This window comes from Anguilla rostrata, chromosome 15, assembly GCF_018555375.3.
Source record: "Anguilla rostrata isolate EN2019 chromosome 15, ASM1855537v3, whole genome shotgun sequence".
NCBI lineage: Eukaryota > Metazoa > Chordata > Actinopteri > Anguilliformes > Anguillidae > Anguilla > Anguilla rostrata.
The window spans coordinates 35929542-35948942 of NC_057947.1; the positions used below are offsets into that span (position 1 = coordinate 35929542).

Below are 19401 nucleotides of genomic sequence, written 5' to 3' on the forward strand. Positions count from 1 at the left end.
CTTTCTGGATCCGGGTCCGCACACATGATTTGCGACATCAGTCCATTAAAGGTTATTTTAAAAGCTCGATTTAATGCCACGTAATAAGGGCCTGGGGAGGAGAAACCCACGCGGCTGTCGCCTTGCATGCATTTCAGTCCTCCGACAGCACGTGGGCAACGGGGGGCCTCTATTTTAAGCCCAAATTTCCAAAAAGACCAAGTTAAAACCTAGTATGTGGCTGGAGCTAACACACGTGATCTGGCCGACCAATGGTGTAACTTCATCACTCACTCAGTCACAGACATTCGCGTTTGTAGGGCTGGCCCCGCTGTCGCGGTCCAGCCAAAAATTATTCGATGAATTGTGTCGATCATCTCGGTTAAACCGTTAAAATGACCATTTTACCGGGGACATGAGACGAACAAGAGCGTCTTTCTTACGTCCGGTGATACTAATCTTGGGTAGCAGTATTTGGCAAAATGGGCGATCGACTGAAATATACACCAAGAATATGTAAAATTGTTTACTTTGAGGAGGTGGAGGGCAAAAAGTTGTTTGCAGCAGGGGCAGGTAAATGAAAATTGGGGAAACTGTGGATTTCACATTTAAGCAAAAAATCTCAGGGCTCTAAATTTTGCTCTTAAATTTAACCCTCATTGTTTTATTGGAATGCATGTGGATTTTATTTTGAAGATACAGATGCAGGTTAACTTGAAAAGCAAAAAAGCGTCAGATGTGTCCTTATGGGAGGTGAAGCCCAGAGGCTGTAGAGCATATTTTGTTTTATTACATAAACTGTAGTTTGCCATCAATAAGCACTATAAAACAGAATGTGATATGATGCCGACCAGAATGCCAAAATAGGTTTTATTTGATAGTTAAATGATATGGCATCACTGGAATTTACAATGCTGTGATTGTTAGGTTCAGTAACAAAGTCCGTCTCTGACAGCCTGTAATCTGTATTTGCATAACAGATATTTGGATCAATGCTCTAGAGGCCTACATTTGTTAATGCTGTTGAACATGCCACAAATGTAACTGTAACCAGTTAATTGTTGGTTACAAATATGGCCACATCTTTTTGACAGGAGATCACTACTCAGTAAAAACATCATACAAAAACAGCTTACCACAGTTTTTTTCAGTTTTTAGTCAGGCACAGTTATAGCTTTAATTTATCCATTACCATTAGTCATGCACACAGTAAAGCTGCTTTTAAACAGTTCAAACCTTCAGCATACCCTACAACCATCTAAAGTATGGGTTTACTCTGTGTTGTTGAACTCAGGTTAGTGGCTACCATTTTCTGAAGCTTTTTTTTTTTTGTTAAACCAGCCACTTGTGTTTTTATTGTCGGACATCAGGAATGATGAGTTCTGGACAAAAATACATTTTATCCTGCACGTATATACCGGACTGTAGGTCATGTAAACATACAGTACATTTAATAATGAGAGAAACAGCAATATTCTAAGTATTTAATCAACTTTAAGAGTGCTTATATTAGTCTCGTCAGGACCACATATACCCTATTAAAGCCAAGTACTCCATCAGTTTCACCAAATATTTTCTGTGTGGAGTTGGAGAAAACAAACAAAACACTCTTTCTGTACAGGAATTGACACCTCTGGCCTGTTCCAGAGTAATGACACAGTTTACCATTCTTATGAAACCCTTCTGTCACTCAACGGCCAGAACTGATCAGGCATCAGGCACAATTACGGACTTTATGAAGTCTCTTTGAACATCATATCGTCTCTAAGACGGCCGCCATTTCCTTGAACTGTTTGAAGAAGTTCTGTAAAGAGAGAAAGGCATCATCATGATCATCCTGTCCATTATTAGAAAAACAAAATGATGAAGGCTGAAATAGACAAAGAAACTACGGAGAGCAACAAAAGAAAGACTGACCTGGAATTGTGAGATTGTCATTTCAAAGGACTTGCAGGACACCTGCCCGGAGGTGTCTGCGGTTTTCAGCAGTAAGGTGACGTACGGGGAGTTCAGGGATCGGCAGGAGTCCGAGCTGATCGATATTCCCAGCTTCCACTGTAGATCCACCAGCTGCAGACACGCACACACACGCATGCGCACACACGCACGCACACACACGCGCACACACAGACACACACACGTGTGAGCACACGCACAGGCACACGCACACACACACACACACACAGGGTGACGCGGGTTAAATTAGGTTCTCTTCCGGCCCAACTGCAGTAACTCAGGGTCATCATGGCTATCCTCACATGAAGCACAAAGGTTGTTTTACGTCCCCAGTCTAAGGACATGCAGCGTATTTACTGGACTTGTAACTCCCAAGGTTGTATGTTCAGTACTACTGTTGTAGCCTTGAGCGCGGTGTTTAACCTGAAAAACATCCGCAAATATCCAGCAGTATAAATGGATTGTGTGTAGACTGTGTGTGTGCTTGGTTTAAGTCCTTCTGGATAAGAGGATCTGCAACATGCCAAAAATGTTAAAGTCTACTTTGATTGTCAGCTCTGTGAGACTGCCTACCAGCAGCTGAGGGATGAGATGGTCTTACTCAGGGGACTCCAATTTTTATCTGGAAAGAGGATTGGTGTGGGTGCAAGTTTTTGTTTTAGCTCAGCACTAAGACACCTGATTCTGCTTATCAAGGTCTTGGCTGAAGACCATGACTGGTTAAATAGTCAAATCAGTTGTTGCAGTGCTGGGCCAAAACAAAAACCTGCACCCACACCAGCCCTTTTTCTGATAAGACTGACCACTTCCTGGTCTCACCTGTCCCACGGTGATCATGGACTGCACCTCCTGGTGGCTGCAGACGAGACTGCCCTGTTCGCTCCACAGCTTGTGCAGCACCTGCAGGGCAGGTTTACCCCACCGGCTGCTGCTCTCACAGAGCCGGGAGATCAGCTGCTCTGCCGACAGGCTGCTCTTCGCCGCTGATCTGCAGAGACACATCACAGCCAAACGCTGACAGGAAGTACGCAGGCTGGATCGGATCAGTGAAACCACCAGGCAAGAGCAGGTTTATTAGGGGTGATTAACACACAGGTGCCGTACCTGAAACTGAATGAGAGCAGCTTAGTTATCTCCTGAGTGGCCCCCAGATCCAGTCTTACTCCAGCCTTCTGAAATCTCTGAAAAGAAAGAAATAAAACAAAAAAGCAGAAAATAGAAGGCATTACATATGCATATGACATCACCATGAGACTCGTGGAAGACAGTTTTAGGACATATATCTGTGTGCCAAGCATGAAAGGGCGAATGTGGGCACATCCACTCACTTCACAGATCTCTGCCACGTCTATGGCCTGGGACTGCCCTTGAAGCTGGCTCAGAATCTGCTGACACTGCGGGAATTAAAATATTACAGGTGATGAAAACTGCCAATTCATGTACAGCCCGAGTATTTGAGACGCTGCGGTTTCCATATTCCATACAGGAGAGACAGGAAACTACCGTTTTCCCCTGACGTGCGTGCAGACTACAGACACGTCAAACGGCAGCTCATGTAGTATCCCGCTCTTTTTTCCCTGCCCGAGTCAGGCTATGACTTGTTCAGACAGTATTACGTATGCAACTGGAAAACGACGACTATCATCACTGACACGTTTTGTTCCCCCTGCACGTTTAAGTACACAGCGTAAGCAAGTCTCCCGCCATATTGTGATGCATACCTTAAAAGCACAACTGCATGCATCCGCCTTATTGTATTTGTACGCACAATACAAATGTACATTATTCCATTTGCAGCCAGTTCACCGTGAATTGTGCATGTAATCACTAAAATAACTGGTGTGATGATTTTCTAAAGATAAAAATCTTAACACCAGCTATCTGGACAGACACTTTAACTGGGCAACTAAATCTAAAGAATACAAATTAACTGTGTTTTAAGCTGACAGGAAATGAAAATGAATGCTCATATAAGAGGGGATGTGTAGATATTCTTACTGTTTCTGCGAACAAATCTGTTGGCAGACTTCCAATGTTTTCGACAATTTTGTCCACGCCTGAAAACAAAAACAAAATAACAGTGTACTGTGTACAAACAACAACTAAAAACGTGTTGCGCATATATCATAGCTAGCTACTCTTAATTTCGACGACCGTACATAGAACACAATTACATTAAAGACATGGTTCCATTAACTTTATATCGTAACTTGACGCATATATCAAACAGAATTAAACAGCGGCACGACGTGCCTAAATGAAATCGGGGATCAAAGCACACGTGAGAAATATGTTGAATCAACGTTGGATTCCCTTTGTATAGCAAACTGTTAGCTTGCTAGCAACAGTGATAAAGGTAACCAAGTTGCATACAAGCTACAGGTATATTGAATAAATAAACAGGGACGTCTATTAGCTAAATACTCAATGTCGACATAAAAACACGAGGAAGAAACAGTAAGTTAACATTTCATCAAACAAAACCCACCGCCAGCTGATTCCACTCCCAACATCTCTGAAAAGGTACTTCAGTTTCCGGGTGTGGAAGATTCTGAACGTTGATTGGAGTTCTTGTTTTTCAGTCACAAACGATTGGTCAATGACTCCACACTTCAAGCATCCACTGAAGACACGCAAAAAAAAAACAAAAAAAAAATTCAATACAACGGAGGGTTTTTTAATATTTCTTTATTTCACTAAAACTCGGTGTGCCGCGTCCATTCAAATTCAAAATCGTTCACAGTAGCCTACCGAAGCAGACCGATCCATGTGATAACTGGCTGCACAAGATAACAGATTGTCAAAATAATATGCAGCGAGTGTAGTTTTAATTCAATATACGCTTTAAAGAATCGTATGCAGGGGGAGTTAGCAAAGATTGTTTATGCCAAAATAATTTAATTCACATTTGAAAATAGGACCTTTAAAAGTATAAACCCATTTGACGCGTGAATACTCTTGTCTTGTACAACTACGCCCTCATCTGGCGTCACTAGTGCATTCATTTGATAAATGACAGCATTTAGGCATACGTATAATTGAATGACCAAATCCAGCTCTTTCCTTGGAAAAAAAGATGCAGGGTGAATTACAAACTTTTTTGTTTTCGGTTTAAAATGCCAAGCCACTGGAAACAGCAGTCCACTTGTTCTTTGATAACAAGTGTACGTCCAGGTCGTTCCTCACCCCACCGTACAAAGCTAGACACCAAATATGAGTTAACTGTCCAGGAGAACTGTAGCACCCACCCTCCGACGTGCTGATTCACTCCTCCCCACGCGGAGCCGCTTTCACCCATACCCTCTGACACGGAATAGTCCATTCGCCTTTAGAGGGGAGGATACTTTTTATTCCAAAAAATGGCAACATTCAGATCCGCATATAATATCTAAAATCACAACTAAACACATAGATTGCAGCTCGGTAGTGTAAAATTATTGTGAGATTTTTGTTCGGAATATCACGCTGAAGAAATTGTTTACAGGACGCCGGGACACCATAAACGTTGTCTCCCCTTTAATCGCGTTTTAAGTTCAATGTGCATAGGCGGAAGCGCCTCTCATCTGTCAAGCCAGCCACACCGACTAAGCGGTGAAGTTTAGCTCAAGTGCAAGGACTTGTTTAATTGATTCAGTGAATACTTTTCAATATAGTTAAAAATGGAAGGCCAGCGCTGGTTGCCTTTGGAAGCGAACCCCGATGTATGTATTGAAAGTTTGCTTTCATATTACAATCACATGGTCATTCATTTTAGAAAACAATGGACTCGCTAGCTATCTGTAGTAGCTAGCTAGCTGGATAGCCGTGGTTTGCACGGGGAACATTGGCAAACGATTTCTCTTCTATTCTTTCTTTCAGGTAATGAACCAAGTGAGTGTTGGCCTTGTCAATCAACACAGATCTCGGATGTAGGGGTGAACAGACAAAACCTTCTTGTATTTTTCTTTGTGTAGCTAACATGTCGAGCTAGAACTGAGTGCAACGGTTTAAAATGAAGGCTATAGCCTACGTCTAATTCCAGGGCGTGAAACCATATCTCAGCCTTGACAACTATAGCTAACTACAGCTAAAGACTCTTGTGACCGGTTGCATATTGAAATGAAAATACTGCTTGTATGTTAAGTGACTGGAAGCGTACATTTCCACAAAGAGATTTTTTTTCTGATTTTATTTTCCACGTTTTACAAAATGTAGAGTGAACTAAATATTAAGTACCCCAGACATTTGAATTTATGAATAAGTTATTCATTTGACGTATTTCGGTTAGGCAGCTTGATAGTAGTAGTAGTAATAATAATAATCATTATTATTATTATTAGTAGTAGTAGTTGTAATGATGTAGCTCTCAGTAAAATAATTGTATCTGCGCAGTATTTGTAACAACAGAGTTATGACGTAATTGCAAATCTAGGCATCAAATACAAACCGAGTCACAGTGACACTGACGTTCTGTCTGAGCACTCGAAAGTGAATGCAGCACTATTCTTTGAGCTTTTTAACGTCATCGCTTGATTATATTGTTAAAATATGGCTGTAGTGTGAAATAAACTATAGTTAAGTGATATTTACTAACTGATAAGCTAATTAAATTGCAAATTTGTATTGAAACATACATTGCCTTATACATTATACAGTATACTTATGTGCATTGCATGTGTGATAAATGATGGTGTCGTTTACCTGTGATTTGTAAAGTTCCTGCGGCAGCTGGGTCTGCAGCCGAGCTGGCAGTTTGGAGACGTTTACGGCCTGGACCCAGAGCTGCTCAGCCTGGTTCCCCGGCCCGTGTGCGCGGTCCTTCTCCTGTTCCCCGTGACAGATAAGGTATCCCTTCACCCCACATAGCCTCCATAAACCCATCTTCACCACCTTATTATCTGACACAAGCCATTAAAGGCCCTGTTCATCCCATTGCTTTCTCTGAGGTAGTTACCTGCAATATTGAAATGTTGACTTTAGTTTGTTTAACCGCTCTCTCACAGTTACAAGACATGACAGGACTGTATGTCTGTAATGATGTAGTTTCTAATGATAATTTGTCCTTCCTATTGTCCTCTAATATTAAAATATTGATATATTGCAATTTCATTTTGCAATGGAAACATAGCTTAAAATAATAAAATAATATCCTGAACAATTTAGAATGTATAATAGTTAGAATTTAGAGTAGCCTGGCGACCTATTCCTGCCTCTCGCCCAATGCACGCTGGGATAGGCTCCAGCACCCCCCATGACCCTGCCCAGGATAAGTGGATAATGGATGGATGGATGATCTGCTGTGATTGACTTGGTACCAACTTGGCCCCTCTTGGCCCCCCCAATAACAGATGTGCTCTGCCTCCCCCGCCCCCTGGTTTTTCTGTGCAGTATGAGTCCTTCAGACTGGAGGAGGAGGCGAAGATTAAGGCCCAGGGGCCACAGGTCCGCCCGGACGTGTACTTCATGAGGCAGACGATAGGGAACGCCTGCGGGACCATCGGACTGATCCACGCCGTGGCGAATAACCAGGCCCGGCTCGACTTCGGTAGGCTCCCCCCCCCCCCCCCGCAGGCGCACTGCATGCTGGGTCAGCGGCGTCACGCAGGGGCGCTTCCTGTGCGGCCGAGTCGACCGACGCGGCAGAAGCACTGTGTGCTACTCTGGAACGGGTTGCTCCGGGCTCGCTCATCCATGAAAAAACTGATGCCCTCAATCTGTGTTTTCAGAACCAGACTCTGCTCTGAAAAAGTTCCTGATGCAGTCCAGCTCCTTGAGTCCAGAGGACAAGGCGTCTTTCCTGGAAAAAGACGAGGTAAGGGTGTGAGACGGTGGAGGAAAGCATTCATGCCGGTATGATCTGTTTCCTTCCGTGGGATAGCTATCGTTGGTCATTGAGGTTTTGAAAGGTCAGTTTGAGTCCTGCATGCTTGTGAGTGAATGCAGCCAGTAAAGACCCCCATCCCCAGCCGTGAGTTAAAGTCAGAGCTTCAGGAATTGTTCAGAAGGCATTCAAAGAATGATCGAAACGATTGTGGATAAGCGCATTTTAAATTTTTTAACAAGCAAAACAAACAGAAGGTGAAGATGAGTAATTATTTCACTAATAGGACATGTCCCAGATTAAATCTCATCACAAGTGCCGAGGTACAGCAGGACAGAGTTCCCCTTGTTCTTCACCAGTACGTCCTGTGTCAGACATTATGGAGGCATGCTCTGTGTGTTCTCTTGGTAGCATCACACTTAATGCCATTTGACCAGTTGCACTTGTATGAAACGGTATCACACGCTGTGAAATGTACTTTATGGGCACTGCTGTAGAGCAGCCTCAGCATAATTTGGCGTTCTTAGTGGTGGTAAGGGGCAGCACTAATCTGAAGCTGTTTCTCTGTGAAATGATTGCAGAGTATCCGTGTGACCCATGAGTCCAGTGCCCAGGAAGGACAGACAGAGGTGAGTTTTCTTGCAGCCAATCAGAGTACATGAAAGTTTTCACACAACCGATCAGATGAAGTGAAAGTGGGACAGTGTTTGCTGGATGTGTTTAAAATACAATGTCTGGCTAATTTAGCTTTTTGTGCTCAATACCATAAAAAAAACTTTCCTCTGAAGAGTATTTTTGTTTGGAAGCCTACATATTGTTATTCTTTTTTTCCCATTTTGAGCTCCAGCTAGGCCAGATTTCCTCTGACCCGTACAGGCTGCATGTGTGGCGGTTTCCCCCTTCCTCGTGATTGAAGTATTAATCTCCATATTCGTGCTGCCCTGTTATTCCTGTTATGAAGGGTCTAATACAGCACCAAAAATATTTAAGCGATTAGCATTGATCTGATTATTTATTTTGGTCTGGTGCACAGCGCTGGAGTTGAACGATACAGTCGTTTGTCTCGGAGCACTGATGCAGTCGGATGCTGTGTAAGAGTAGCCGAGTGAATAGGTACAAAGCCCGTTTGGATGTGAGCCGTTAGCCGCGGCTGCAGTTAGCCTTGTGGCAGTGTTGGCACCGCAGCTCAGTATTCGCACGCTGTCGCTCAGGGTCCTGTAGAGTTATTGCATGAGTCTGAGGCAGTAAACTTAATTGCTTCCAAATCATAAAATAAAACTTGCGTATTAGTGACTGTAGTTTGGAATACCCAATTTTTTTGTGTCATAAACGCTGTTTTTTTTCTCTGAAGTAATTTTGGAGGAATAGCATAAATGAGCCAAAGAAATAAAAACCTTGTATGTTCTCACGAAACTGACGTTGCACTGATCCAGGCAGGTCATGTTAGGAGGCAGAATCTCAGAAAACGGTGTTTGACAGACAGATGGACAGCTGTTCTCTTCCTTCTTCATCCCCCATAGTGGTCCCTGCTGCATCCCCAAAAATAATCCCTGACCCTAAAGGACAGGCTGTCGGTAGTGTCTCTTCTGAAGTCCAAAGTCTGTAGTCCCAACTCGTGACTCATCCGTTTTTGTTTTCTATTCAATATTTACTGACAATACGTGGTTCTCAGAATTTGTAATAATAATGGGTTCTATTCTTAGCCCTCTGTTAGGCTGTTCATATCTACTGTCAGGCTGTAAACCTTTACAGTGGACTGGTCAATAACTGTGGAATGCTTTGTAGTGAAATGTGATTTGGAGGCCTATGGCTCATTCACAACAACAAAAAAAAAAAACTCAAATGTACTCTCTGCAGTGAACTGACAGCACCGTGACCCCCCCCCCCCCCTTTATATGGGAGGGTAAATAACAGACAGATCCCAGCCCCCTCGTTCTGCTCGGTGATCTGCTTTCGTTTTAAGGTTTGCCTTTTGGGAAAGGCTGTGTCCTTGTTTCCGGTCCCTGCCTCCATCTCCCTTTCTGTCCGACGGCCGTCTGTTTTTGCATATCTCTCCAGATACGGCGGCACCCGGCTCGTATGCAGGGGCAATAAGAGCTGCTATCGCGAGCGCCTCTCGATAAATTTCCCTCCTGCCCGCTGTGTGTGGCACCGCTAGTTTAAATTTAAAATATGATAGCTCTTGTAACCGCCAGCTCGTAAAACGAGCTGTGTTTTGAGTGTCAGTGGGCTGATGTCACTTAGAGCATCTGCCTGAACACGGCTGGAGTATGGAGTCAGTCAGTATGGTTTCAGCCCAGCTCAGCTTTCTGTGGAGTTACCTCAGAATTACCTCAGGCATGCCTGACCAGCTGCCCAGCTGGCCCTTTAGATATGTAGCACCTATGCCAAATGCTAATTCACCTTCTGTGCTTATAGAAATTATAGGGAAGCTACAGTTTCCTTTTCAGTAGTATTGTTTTCTTGACTTCTTGTTCCCTGTGTAGATTGCCCTGTACATTACTGCACAGTACATACCCTGACAGTCATAATAATACTTTTGAGGGGCTATAGTTTGTAAGAGGAACGTAGTTATGACTCGTGTGAATGTGGTGTTTGCCGCTGTTGAGTATCTAATCTGCTGTTTATTTCCGTACTCAGGCCCCGAGCTTAGACGAGAAGGTGGACTTGCATTTTATTGCGTTTGTGAATGTTGGAGGGAGTCTGTATGAGTTGGGTAAGTGCGTTCATCCCTTATATCTGCTGCTACTTCACTGGGCCGCACACACAGGTGATTTTTAGCATGAGCTCAGCAGCTCAAAAGGAAAATTTCAATAAGAATTCATAAGAGTTTGTTGCTAAATTGTGGGCCACTTTAAGGATGGTTCTTGGATGATTAGGGCCCAGAGAAAAGCTCGCTCTGGATGGTATCCTGGATGTCTTTCAGTCCTAAAGCACCCAGAGGTCAGTCACAGCCTCTCCTTTAAACCCTGTATTAAGCAGCCATTTAGAGGAACTGTGGCAGCCATCTCAGTTCATCCTTCAATTATCACCCGAGGTGCATGGGAATAAGGTGCCTGTTTAATATGAAACACAAACAATACAGAAGCACAGTAACACTCTAACCACTACTGCCATTCGTTTCTACGCAGACGGACGTAAGCCTTTCCCAATTGCCCATGGGAAAACCACAGAGGACACTTTCCTTGAGGTAAAACATTCATTAACTCTTCTTCTGTTATTATCTTGGGAAGTCCAGAGAGTTAAATGGAATTTGAAGGTTGTGCTGAGAGCATTGGTTGATGGGGACTGTTCTGTGATATTTATCTTGAATTACAATGTGCAGCCTCATTCCTGTGCCTCTTGTTTTGAGCTTGTGTACAGAAGTAGGTGCTGAAAATGTATGTCTTGTAGTTTTTTGTGGTAGTACAGTCATGCGACTCTCATTCTTATCGGTTCTTGACCAAGAGGTTTTAAAAAATGCAAACACAACGTACTAAAGGCAGTTATGTAATTAAGAGCTATTACACATGAACTTGTGCTGAGTGACTGATGATGCATTTCTGGGTTGTTTTCGCAGTCCTACCACCTAACCCCCCCCCCCCCCCAGTGTAATTGCACTATAATCATCTTGGGAAGGGGACGGCGTTTCTAAACCTTCTAAACCTGTTAATGCGTGACTTGGTGTGGTGGTGTGTTGTGTTGTTACCTTGCAGGACGCCACAGAGGTGTGTCGGAGATTCGTGGGGGGGCGGGGAGGGTGTATGAACCTGTTAAATGTGTAACTTGGTGTGGTGCTGTGCTGTGTTGTTACCTTGCAGGACGCCACAGAGGTGTGTCGGAGGTTCATGGCCCGGGACCCGGACGAGCTGCGCTTCACTGTCGTCGCTCTCTCCAAAGCGTGAAGCGAGCCGCCGCCCCCCCAGCCCGCTGACCCCCCCCGCCCCCCATCTACACATTACTGCCAACCTGCCCAAGTGCTCAGAGTATTAGCATATTAGCATTTCTACTGAGTTACGGTCGCTATGGCGAGGAACATAGACCGATGTATGCAAGTCTGCAACTGATTTTTCCTCAAGGTTTTGGTGGCCAGCTTTACAAAAATGGATTTAAAAAAATAATAATAATTATAAGAATAATTCTTCCAACAACTTTCTACTGGAATAAAATAATGATGTGTGCTGTGGGATTATGACTAAAATTATGGGTGTACATTACTGAACATAACTGTTTATATTCGGCTGCCAGTCCTTCAGTATTAATGTAGTTCTGCTTGCAGTCAGACTGCCCCTACACTAAACTAACAACGGTTCTCGTTTAAAGTATAGGTTGTGAAGAACCTTAAACATATTGAGAGGGTAAAAACTGACAGAATTGATGCATGTGTGCTATTATTTATATGACTAATTTCCATGTGTGCCACAAAAGAACAATTGTGATTTTTCTCAACAAAATGAATAAATTTTCTTGATCTCTTGTTGACACTGCTGTGGACAGCCATGTCTGATTGTATATAACTACAGTAAACTGATAAAATGCCATGACCTGACAGATTTGAATGTGCTGTCACGTGAATGTTACAAAAAAACAAACAAACACCATACAAGGAAAAGAACAGTGTAGGCTGACTTTCTGGCGTTCCATTTCAGGGGAAAAAATATACATCAGTATCAATTTCAGAAAAACCTGATTGACATAAAAATGTTCTGTCAAAATAAATGCTGTAAGTTCAAAAACAGAAATGGAGAAGGAATGGTGTATTTAAACAACATGTGAACGGAACAAATGTTTTAAGTTAGAATAGTTTTAAAAGGTGTGTCTGGGACAAAAAGGAAACAAACAAACGACCTCTGCATTTTTTTTATGTTCACTGGGCTACCAGTCCCTCCACGAGCTGCAATGTCCAACATAAGAACGATGAGCGAAAACCCGAGCTAGAAAGTTATGGTGGTATCTTTACATTATCATTTATATTAGCTTACGTTGTTCTCTGTTATGGGTCAGACAACTGCATTGAATGTCTAGTAGTAGACAATGTCCGTAAGATTTAAAAGCCGCCTTGGGGTTTGGATCACTAGAGGGCGTGACTTCCTTGATACTCTCGACTTTTCACAGACTTGCCGCCAGTGTTTTCACAAAACTTGCAGCGCCTAACTTTTACCGCGGAGTTGATGGTGCCGAAGTCAGCATTAAGAGTTTTTAATTATCAGTTCTGTTTTGTTTTCCACCGTGTCTTGCTGCTGTACGTTTTCGTCTGAGGTCCACAGGAAAAAGGTATCAACAGTTTACTGTCTTTGGGCAGGTAGCTAACGCTACGGTAGCTAGGCAGAGCTCGCTAGTCGGCTAGAGGTACCAGATGGGGGGTAGGATAAAGCGAGTTCGCCGATGTGAAGGTGTGAGAAGCGGAGATGAACAGGCAGATGAGAAGCTGTATAAAAGAGAAAGCAGATAACGGGCCTGGAGTATAGGCATCTGGTCTTGTCAGCGAGAGGTTGAACACTTATTTCTCTGCTGCTCTTACATCGAAGCCGGTTAGTTTGCTAACTGTACCGAATTTTGCAGGTGAACCTGTCTGTACCTACCTGCCGAACGTTAGCTAGCAGACCTGTATGAAGTAGCCAAGGCGGATTGCCAGCGGACTGCATTACATTTGCTCTTTCAACACCTGTTGTATAGTCGGTAATCAGTTAAATCTCTGAGGTGCATTAATGGGAAAAAATGTTACGTTAAGCCGCCTAGGTTGCTTTCAGCATCGGTTGTTTGCTAACAAACTAACTGGGTATTTGACGATGGAACGTTAACAAGCTGGTTTCTTGTGTTTCGTGGAAGAAAACAAGTTTCATTAGCCCAGTGTTTCCATATTTATTGAAAGTTTTGTAGCCAGGACATATCAACAGGGGCCACGTTTAGTTCTGGCGAATCGCCTCTTTTCACGTTGTGTGTATACAAATAGCTCCTCTGTATTATAATAGCTCGTTAATTTGTTGCCGAAAGAAGTGTCATGGGTCATTTACACCGTTTCTTTATTAGGACGAAGGAGCGCAGACTGTTTGCATGATTTCGGGATGGAGTGGCGTGAACAGTCCACGGTCAGCTGCGAGGACGCCTTCTTGGAAGCCCAGAGATGGGTTGAGGTAAAATTGTTTCCACTAAATGCATTCATGTACCCTGTTTTCATAACTTCCTGTCGTGTGAACTGGACTGTCATTTCGGTCGCTTGTTTCCTCATTTTCCCTTCGATTTCATTAGTTTTTGTTGTTTTGTTTGTTGTTGTTTCTGCTGCTGCTGCTGTTTTTCATTTCCACAGCAACGCGCAGCATTTCGTGTATTGACTTGATATAAATGGGTATTTACGTTAACGCGTCGTTTCCTGTTTCCTTTAAACAGATTGTTTCCATAGCCTAGTTATTATCTGCGGGGCATGTCTTAAGCCCTTCTCTTTAAATTCGGGGTGCAGAGTCAGAAAGATGCACGCGCTGTTTTCATTGATGATGCTGTATGACGATTGAATTAGGCACATGTGCGAGTGGTATTTCTGTTCTTTCTTCAATCCTTAAAATATTGGAATCCAATTAATGCCAGCGTATAAGTGTTAATTATGCATCGATCAGTCACAACGAACATTAGCCTAATTGAGAAAAACGTAAAGTCGTGTTTCTTGTTTGTTCTTATTTGTTCTCCAGAGTTTTCCGGTGAGAGTCGCATGTTTGGACTCGTACATGTCCGACAATTTACCGGAGGGGGGTCGGTTTTCTCTCTAAATTAAGCGGGGGGACGGGGATCTTTGGACACCAGAGAAAATTTTGTCAAATTCCTTTAATTAAACTTAAAGATTTGTTCCTCAGACCTAATGTTCCGCTCCTCTGATTTCGCACATCAGGTCGAGTAGAGCTGCTGGCTACTTTCCGAGAGGTCCAGAGCAGAGGGAAAAGAGCTTAAAAGTAGTTGGTTCTTCTGCGTGGGTGTGTCTTGTGTCTGTTTCAAACCCAGAGACAAGCTACAGTACACTGCTGGCTGCAATCGTGTGTATCTTTGGAAAAGATTCTGGCATGACTACGGTATTCTCCTTGGCAATAGTTGATTTAAATTCTTTGATGCTTCTTGTCAGGCTTCTTTATTTAATCAGTTCTGTGCACAGGAAGAGAATAGCAAAACATTTCTTTGTTTTCTTTTGTTGCATTGGAATGAAAAGAACTCCAGGTTCAGTTACTCCCTTGTGACTTTATAGAAACATGCTGAAGGAACCGTGCGGACTGGACAGCCTGCATTACCCACAGTAGTGCATATTGTCTGGATTGTTTATTCCAGTGGGGGAGTTTTGCTCTTTGTTACGTATCCTGTGTTCTTGGTTAAATACACATTTTTAGAGCACTTGGATTCCACTGAGTTTAGAATGATTTAGGGTGGGGCCCATCAGCTGTTTTCTCGATGAGCTGGCTGTGGGAGGTGCGTTCCTTGTAGTATCAGCTCGGCTGACCTGGCTCAGACAAGCTGTTCCCTTTCATCATTTGTGTTACGATAATTTTTTATCATAACCTTATGGCCCTGGTTGGAAATGAGCGCTTGAAGATTACCTCTTTTCACAGTGAGCTCTTTCTTGCATGTTTTTACAGTGACAGATCTGTGGAACGCAGTGGGATGGCAGGGTTTCCAGTAAAATAATTTATCAGTTTGCTGTAGGGCTGTTCTTATAAGAATTATTTGTACTCCATTGTACATTTGTAATGAAACGTGATTTCAAGCCATAATATGCAGTTTTTTTGTGAAAAGGTACCCATGGGAAAGTTAAATCTACTTCATGAGTCTACATCTTTGTTTCACACCAAACCAGCTTTTCCCTGAACTAGTCAATAACAGTCTCATCACATTGAACCTGTTGTCTCACATGAACCTCTAATCTCATGTCTTCCCAGTTCTGTATCATAATGGTTTCTGTACCATAATGGTTATGAAGCTGGTCTTCTAACTGGAAGATTTACGCTTGGGTTCCCGGCTGGGTGCTGTCATTGTGCCCTTAAGACACGTACTTGGAAAGGTTCCTCACAGACATGGTTGACGTGAGAAGGTTCCTCACAGAATGTTGACTGAACTGCGTTGACCTGGGCCACGACATGGGCATCCTCACACATGGTTGTCTGAGAAGGCTCTCACTGACTGAGAAGGCTCCTCACAGACATTACCTTACAGGGGCTTGTTCTGATCCGACTTGGGATCCCCAGTCCTGGCCGCAGCGTTGGGTCTTGGGTTAGTTTTGACCAGTTGGTTATTTGGTGCTATACTCTGGTCTCGGGTATTTTGTGCCACACTCACCCCCCCAGCTCACCCCCCCCCCCCCAGCTCACGTCTCGCACATAGCGGTTAGGTGGACGGGGACAGTATTCCCCGTGGGGACCACTTCCAGCAGCACTACTGAGCCCACAGGCAGCTGCTTTTATACGGGAAGGTAATTCGGTACATGATCAGGCGATTAGTAGGCTTAAGTACTTATGTGCTGCATGCCTGGACTTACATTTTCATAAGTGCAGTGGACAAATTAACGCTTGTGTTTGAGCAGCCTTGTTCCCGGGGCTGGAACGAGCCGTGTCTGTGCTGTAATGCCATTATGCCTGCATGCCTGTTCAAGATACGCCTTTCAAGAATTCTGACAGAATAATCTTCTTAAATGGCAAGCTGCAGTTCTAATCCTGACCCCCCCACCCCCCACCCCGTATTAGGAAGAGGAATATTTTCTGTAGAAATCAGACCTGAAAAGTTCATGATGAACTGAATGCACTGCAGGACTCTCACCCTTTTCTGCTTGGCGTTCGGGGATTTGAGACGTGATGGAAGGGGATTTGAGACGTGATGGAAGGGGGTTATGGGTGCTTTTGCAGCCTCGGCCGATGTGGAGCCCCCCCCCCCCCCCTCGCAGCAGACGTGTTGCAGGAACTGCGTTTCCCCGGAAAACTGTGGCTCTGTTTCCCTGAAGCGGGGTTTTCCGTGTCAGAAACTTTGTGGGGGTTTGACGCAGTCTGACATGGGGGGTGCAACCTAACGGCACAGAGCTGTCCAGAGTTCTCACCCCCCCCAACCCAGATCGCTCCCATCGGTATACACTACAATATCAGGCTTCAGTCTGTTTGAACCTGGCTCTGAAGCCTGGAAATATGACTGAATATTTTCCTGCCTTTTCATTGGTTTGGCCTGGTTGACTTTGTTAGCTCAGCTGTCTTAAATTAGTTTTTATTTTGTACAGTTAACGAAAGTGGAAAAATCACTCATGCATTTATCGCTGAGAGTGAATGTAGGCGTCCTAACGAAAGTCCCCCTCAAACCAGACCTCCTACCAGGTTTCACAGCGCTATACATTAAATTTACATTTTTGGCGTTTAGAAGACATTTTTATTCAGGGCTATTTGCGCAGATTACGTTTTTACATACAAACCATTTTCCCACAGCTGGACATTTTAAGCAATTTCAGTTAATTGCCTTGCTCAAGGGTACAATGTTGGTGCCTCAAACTCGCAGTGTTTGAGCTGCACTGCTTCCCGGCAGGGCAATGGAAAGTTTTGCATTCCCCAGACGGGGGAATCTTTTGGGGTGCAGTCTTGGGTTCTCCAGACGGGGGGGCTCTTTGGGGTGCAGTTTGGGTTCCCCAGACGGGGGGCTCTTTTGGGGTGCAGTCTTGGATTTCACCCTTTTCCCTTCTGCCAGGTGCACGAGTGAACAATGCGGGTGTGTCCAGCCGAACGATTTATAGCACAGTGGATTTGGAGCCAATGTGTTCCATAAAACCCCCCTTCCTCCTCAACCCCCTGCCCAGAACGGCTCGTAATTTTCTCCCCTGAAAGGGCGGAATGGCAAGGATTTTCCTCGCCCCCGTGAATCGCCCCCCGCCCCCTCGCCCCCCCCCCCCCTTATTGCTCCCCGCAGGGCACTGGAGAGGCGGAACGCGGACTGTAACTAAACAAATATTGTTCTTATTTCATGAGGGGTGAACGTGAACGCTGGCCTCTCGCGCGGGGACACTGGGGCATTGTAGTGGCCCCCGCGGATCTTGGCAGGGGCATGGAGGGGCAGGCCTGCGCTGCGTGGTCCCCCACAAGCACTGACCCCGCCTCCTAATGATGGACACGCTGTGGGGGGGGGGGGGTTAATGGGGGGGGGTGTTAAAATCGAGGAAACGCTCTGGTTGAGACATTCCTGCGTTGGATTCCATTGCTCCGGGCCGAGCTGCTCCTGATGCCCCCCGGCCAGGGCCCTGACAGCCTCTTAAAGCGGCCCGTCGCTCGTGAGCGGGCCCCACCGGAGCGCTCACAGTGGGGGCTGCCCAGTGCCGCTCCCAGCACGAGCGGCTAAGCCCTTTTAACCGCATGCATGGTGTGTGTAAATCCACTTTCCGCAGCGAACCTGCCACGGGCCTGTCTTTGGGGTGACTTCTCCTCCCAAATCTCGCGCCCCCCAGTCACACTGAAGTGAGAGGCCCCGGGATAGGGTTAATTATTTATTTCGTGTTGGGGGTGCTGGTTCTCTGCACCCCCTCTGTTCAGTGCCACTGCGTGTTGGGCAGGTGCCGGACTGTTGATCATTAACAGGAGCTCTGCTATGCTGTCTGTGAAGTGGCCTGGTGCTTATGATAGTGTCCATTTACATTGCGTACAGCAGTGTTTCTTAAACTATGGGTTGTGGGAGTATGTGAGGTTGGTCCCAGAATTAGTCTGTAGTCCACTAGGCTATGCTGGTATGTGTATTTGACAGGTTCCTGAAAGGTAAAAAATGTAAAAATTTGGGTAACGATATTAAGAAATATTTTTAATTTGGGTCTTGATGTTAAAAGGTTTGAGGACCAGTAGCTCCAGAAGTGTTTCCAGGCGGGTGCTGCCTCAGGGTGCAGGGGATCAATCAGCATCAGCTCCAGCGCCTGGAACAGAATCGCGCTTACTGAGGTCCTCTGGGCTCGTTTCCGCTGACGCCGATGGTGTCGCGTTCCTTACCCTTAACGAGGAGACGGGACTCGGGGGGGGGTTTAAAACCCCGCGTCCGGTGCGGGCTGAGATTCGGCTCGGCTGCGTTAGAGGGGGGGAAACGGCCCGTTAATGCCTTTCCGGAGGCTTCCGGCCCAGCCTCACCTCCGGCCCTGCACACATTTAGAAACGCTTAATCTCGAATAGTTAGCATACCGTGATAAACAATTGTTGTCTTTCTCTGAGCATTAGCGAGCGCGCTACTTAACGAGCGGGCCAAAGGGCATGAAGGCATGTGTCGGCTGATTGGCCGGCTGTGGCCATTTAAGCGTGTTTGCGGTTGGCGGGCGGAACCTGAGGAGAGGCTCCTGCCTGGATGCTTTCGTTCATTTTACCTGCTGCTGAAGGACGTAACAGGGGTTTGGTCACCATAAAAATAAATAACCTTGAACAGCCTGCCTGGTGTTCTGACAAGTGAATGCAAAGGTAAGGAAAGAGCTCTTCTTAAAGTTTATGTGAAACTTTGAGGGGGAGGAGGAGATATTATTGGTAGACATAATCTTTTGAGTTACTTAATAAGAATGTTATTTGGTATGGATTTTGTTCAGTGTCCATCAGCCCTGTTGGATGTAAAATATACTTGCGCTCTACGTCAGTTGTTGTTCCATCATTTTAAGACCACGAACACAACAGGAAGTGTGACTGAGTGGCTTGCCCCTGGAATGTTATGAGTGTCATGTAGAG

General features: G+C 44.8%; 3 protein-coding genes across 5 annotated transcripts in view; 2 read left to right on the top strand and 1 right to left on the bottom strand.

Annotated features, from left to right (window-relative positions):
• Window positions 1-830: 830 nt before the first annotated feature.
• On the bottom strand, window positions 831-5163 carry commd6 (COMM domain containing 6). The gene is made up of 8 exons (XM_064311940.1): window positions 5032-5163; window positions 4424-4558; window positions 3934-3992; window positions 3264-3329; window positions 3040-3116; window positions 2755-2923; window positions 1897-2049; window positions 831-1783 (listed from the first exon to the last, which is right to left on the bottom strand). The coding sequence occupies exons 2-8, from the start codon at window positions 4446-4448 to the stop codon at window positions 1733-1735; spliced, it is 600 nt and encodes a 199-aa protein (XP_064168010.1). The 5' UTR covers window positions 4449-4558; window positions 5032-5163; the 3' UTR covers window positions 831-1732.
• Window positions 5164-5462: 299 nt separating this feature from the next.
• uchl3 (ubiquitin carboxyl-terminal esterase L3 (ubiquitin thiolesterase)) lies at window positions 5463-12196 on the top strand. 3 transcript variants are annotated; one of them, XM_064311939.1, is made up of 9 exons: window positions 5463-5636; window positions 5794-5805; window positions 6631-6759; window positions 7303-7459; window positions 7641-7726; window positions 8317-8364; window positions 10376-10451; window positions 10867-10925; window positions 11431-11525. In XM_064311939.1, the coding sequence occupies exons 1-9, from the start codon at window positions 5595-5597 to the stop codon at window positions 11497-11499; spliced, it is 678 nt and encodes a 225-aa protein (XP_064168009.1). In that variant the 5' UTR covers window positions 5463-5594; the 3' UTR covers window positions 11500-11525. The 3 variants fall into 3 exon arrangements, with proteins under 3 accessions (XP_064168009.1, XP_064168007.1, XP_064168008.1); XM_064311937.1 differs by lacking the exon at window positions 11431-11525 and adding an exon at window positions 11536-12196 and having other exon boundaries at window positions 5469-5636; XM_064311938.1 differs by lacking the exons at window positions 5794-5805; window positions 11431-11525 and adding an exon at window positions 11536-12196 and having other exon boundaries at window positions 5469-5636.
• Window positions 12197-12684: 488 nt separating this feature from the next.
• lmo7a (LIM domain 7a) overlaps window positions 12685-19401 on the top strand; it is a 66941-nt gene continuing 60224 nt past the window's right edge. The window contains 2 exon segments of the mRNA XM_064311571.1: window positions 12685-12988; window positions 13745-13848. Of these exon segments, the coding sequence (XP_064167641.1) occupies window positions 13780-13848 (69 nt within the window). The 5' untranslated portion in view covers window positions 12685-12988; window positions 13745-13779.

What these genes read in the sequence shown, in the direction of transcription:
- commd6 (XM_064311940.1), bottom strand. Translation starts at nt 4,448, where the DNA reads ATGTTGGGAGTGGAATCAGCTGGCG. An exon ending in CAGATTTGTTCGCAGAAACA is followed by an intron (nt 3,330 to 3,933) that starts GTAAGAATATCT and finishes TAATTCCCGCAG; the next exon opens with TGTCAGCAGATTCTGAGCCA. An exon ending in TGACAATCTCACAATTCCAG is followed by an intron (nt 1,784 to 1,896) that starts GTCAGTCTTTCT and finishes CTCTCTTTACAG; the next exon opens with AACTTCTTCAAACAGTTCAA.
- uchl3 (XM_064311937.1), top strand. Translation starts at nt 5,595, where the DNA reads ATGGAAGGCCAGCGCTGGTTGCCTTTGGAAGCGAACCCCGAT. An exon ending in AGGGAGTCTGTATGAGTTGG is followed by an intron (nt 10,452 to 10,866) that starts GTAAGTGCGTTC and finishes GTTTCTACGCAG; the next exon opens with ACGGACGTAAGCCTTTCCCA. An exon ending in CAGAGGACACTTTCCTTGAG is followed by an intron (nt 10,926 to 11,535) that starts GTAAAACATTCA and finishes GTTACCTTGCAG; the next exon opens with GACGCCACAGAGGTGTGTCG.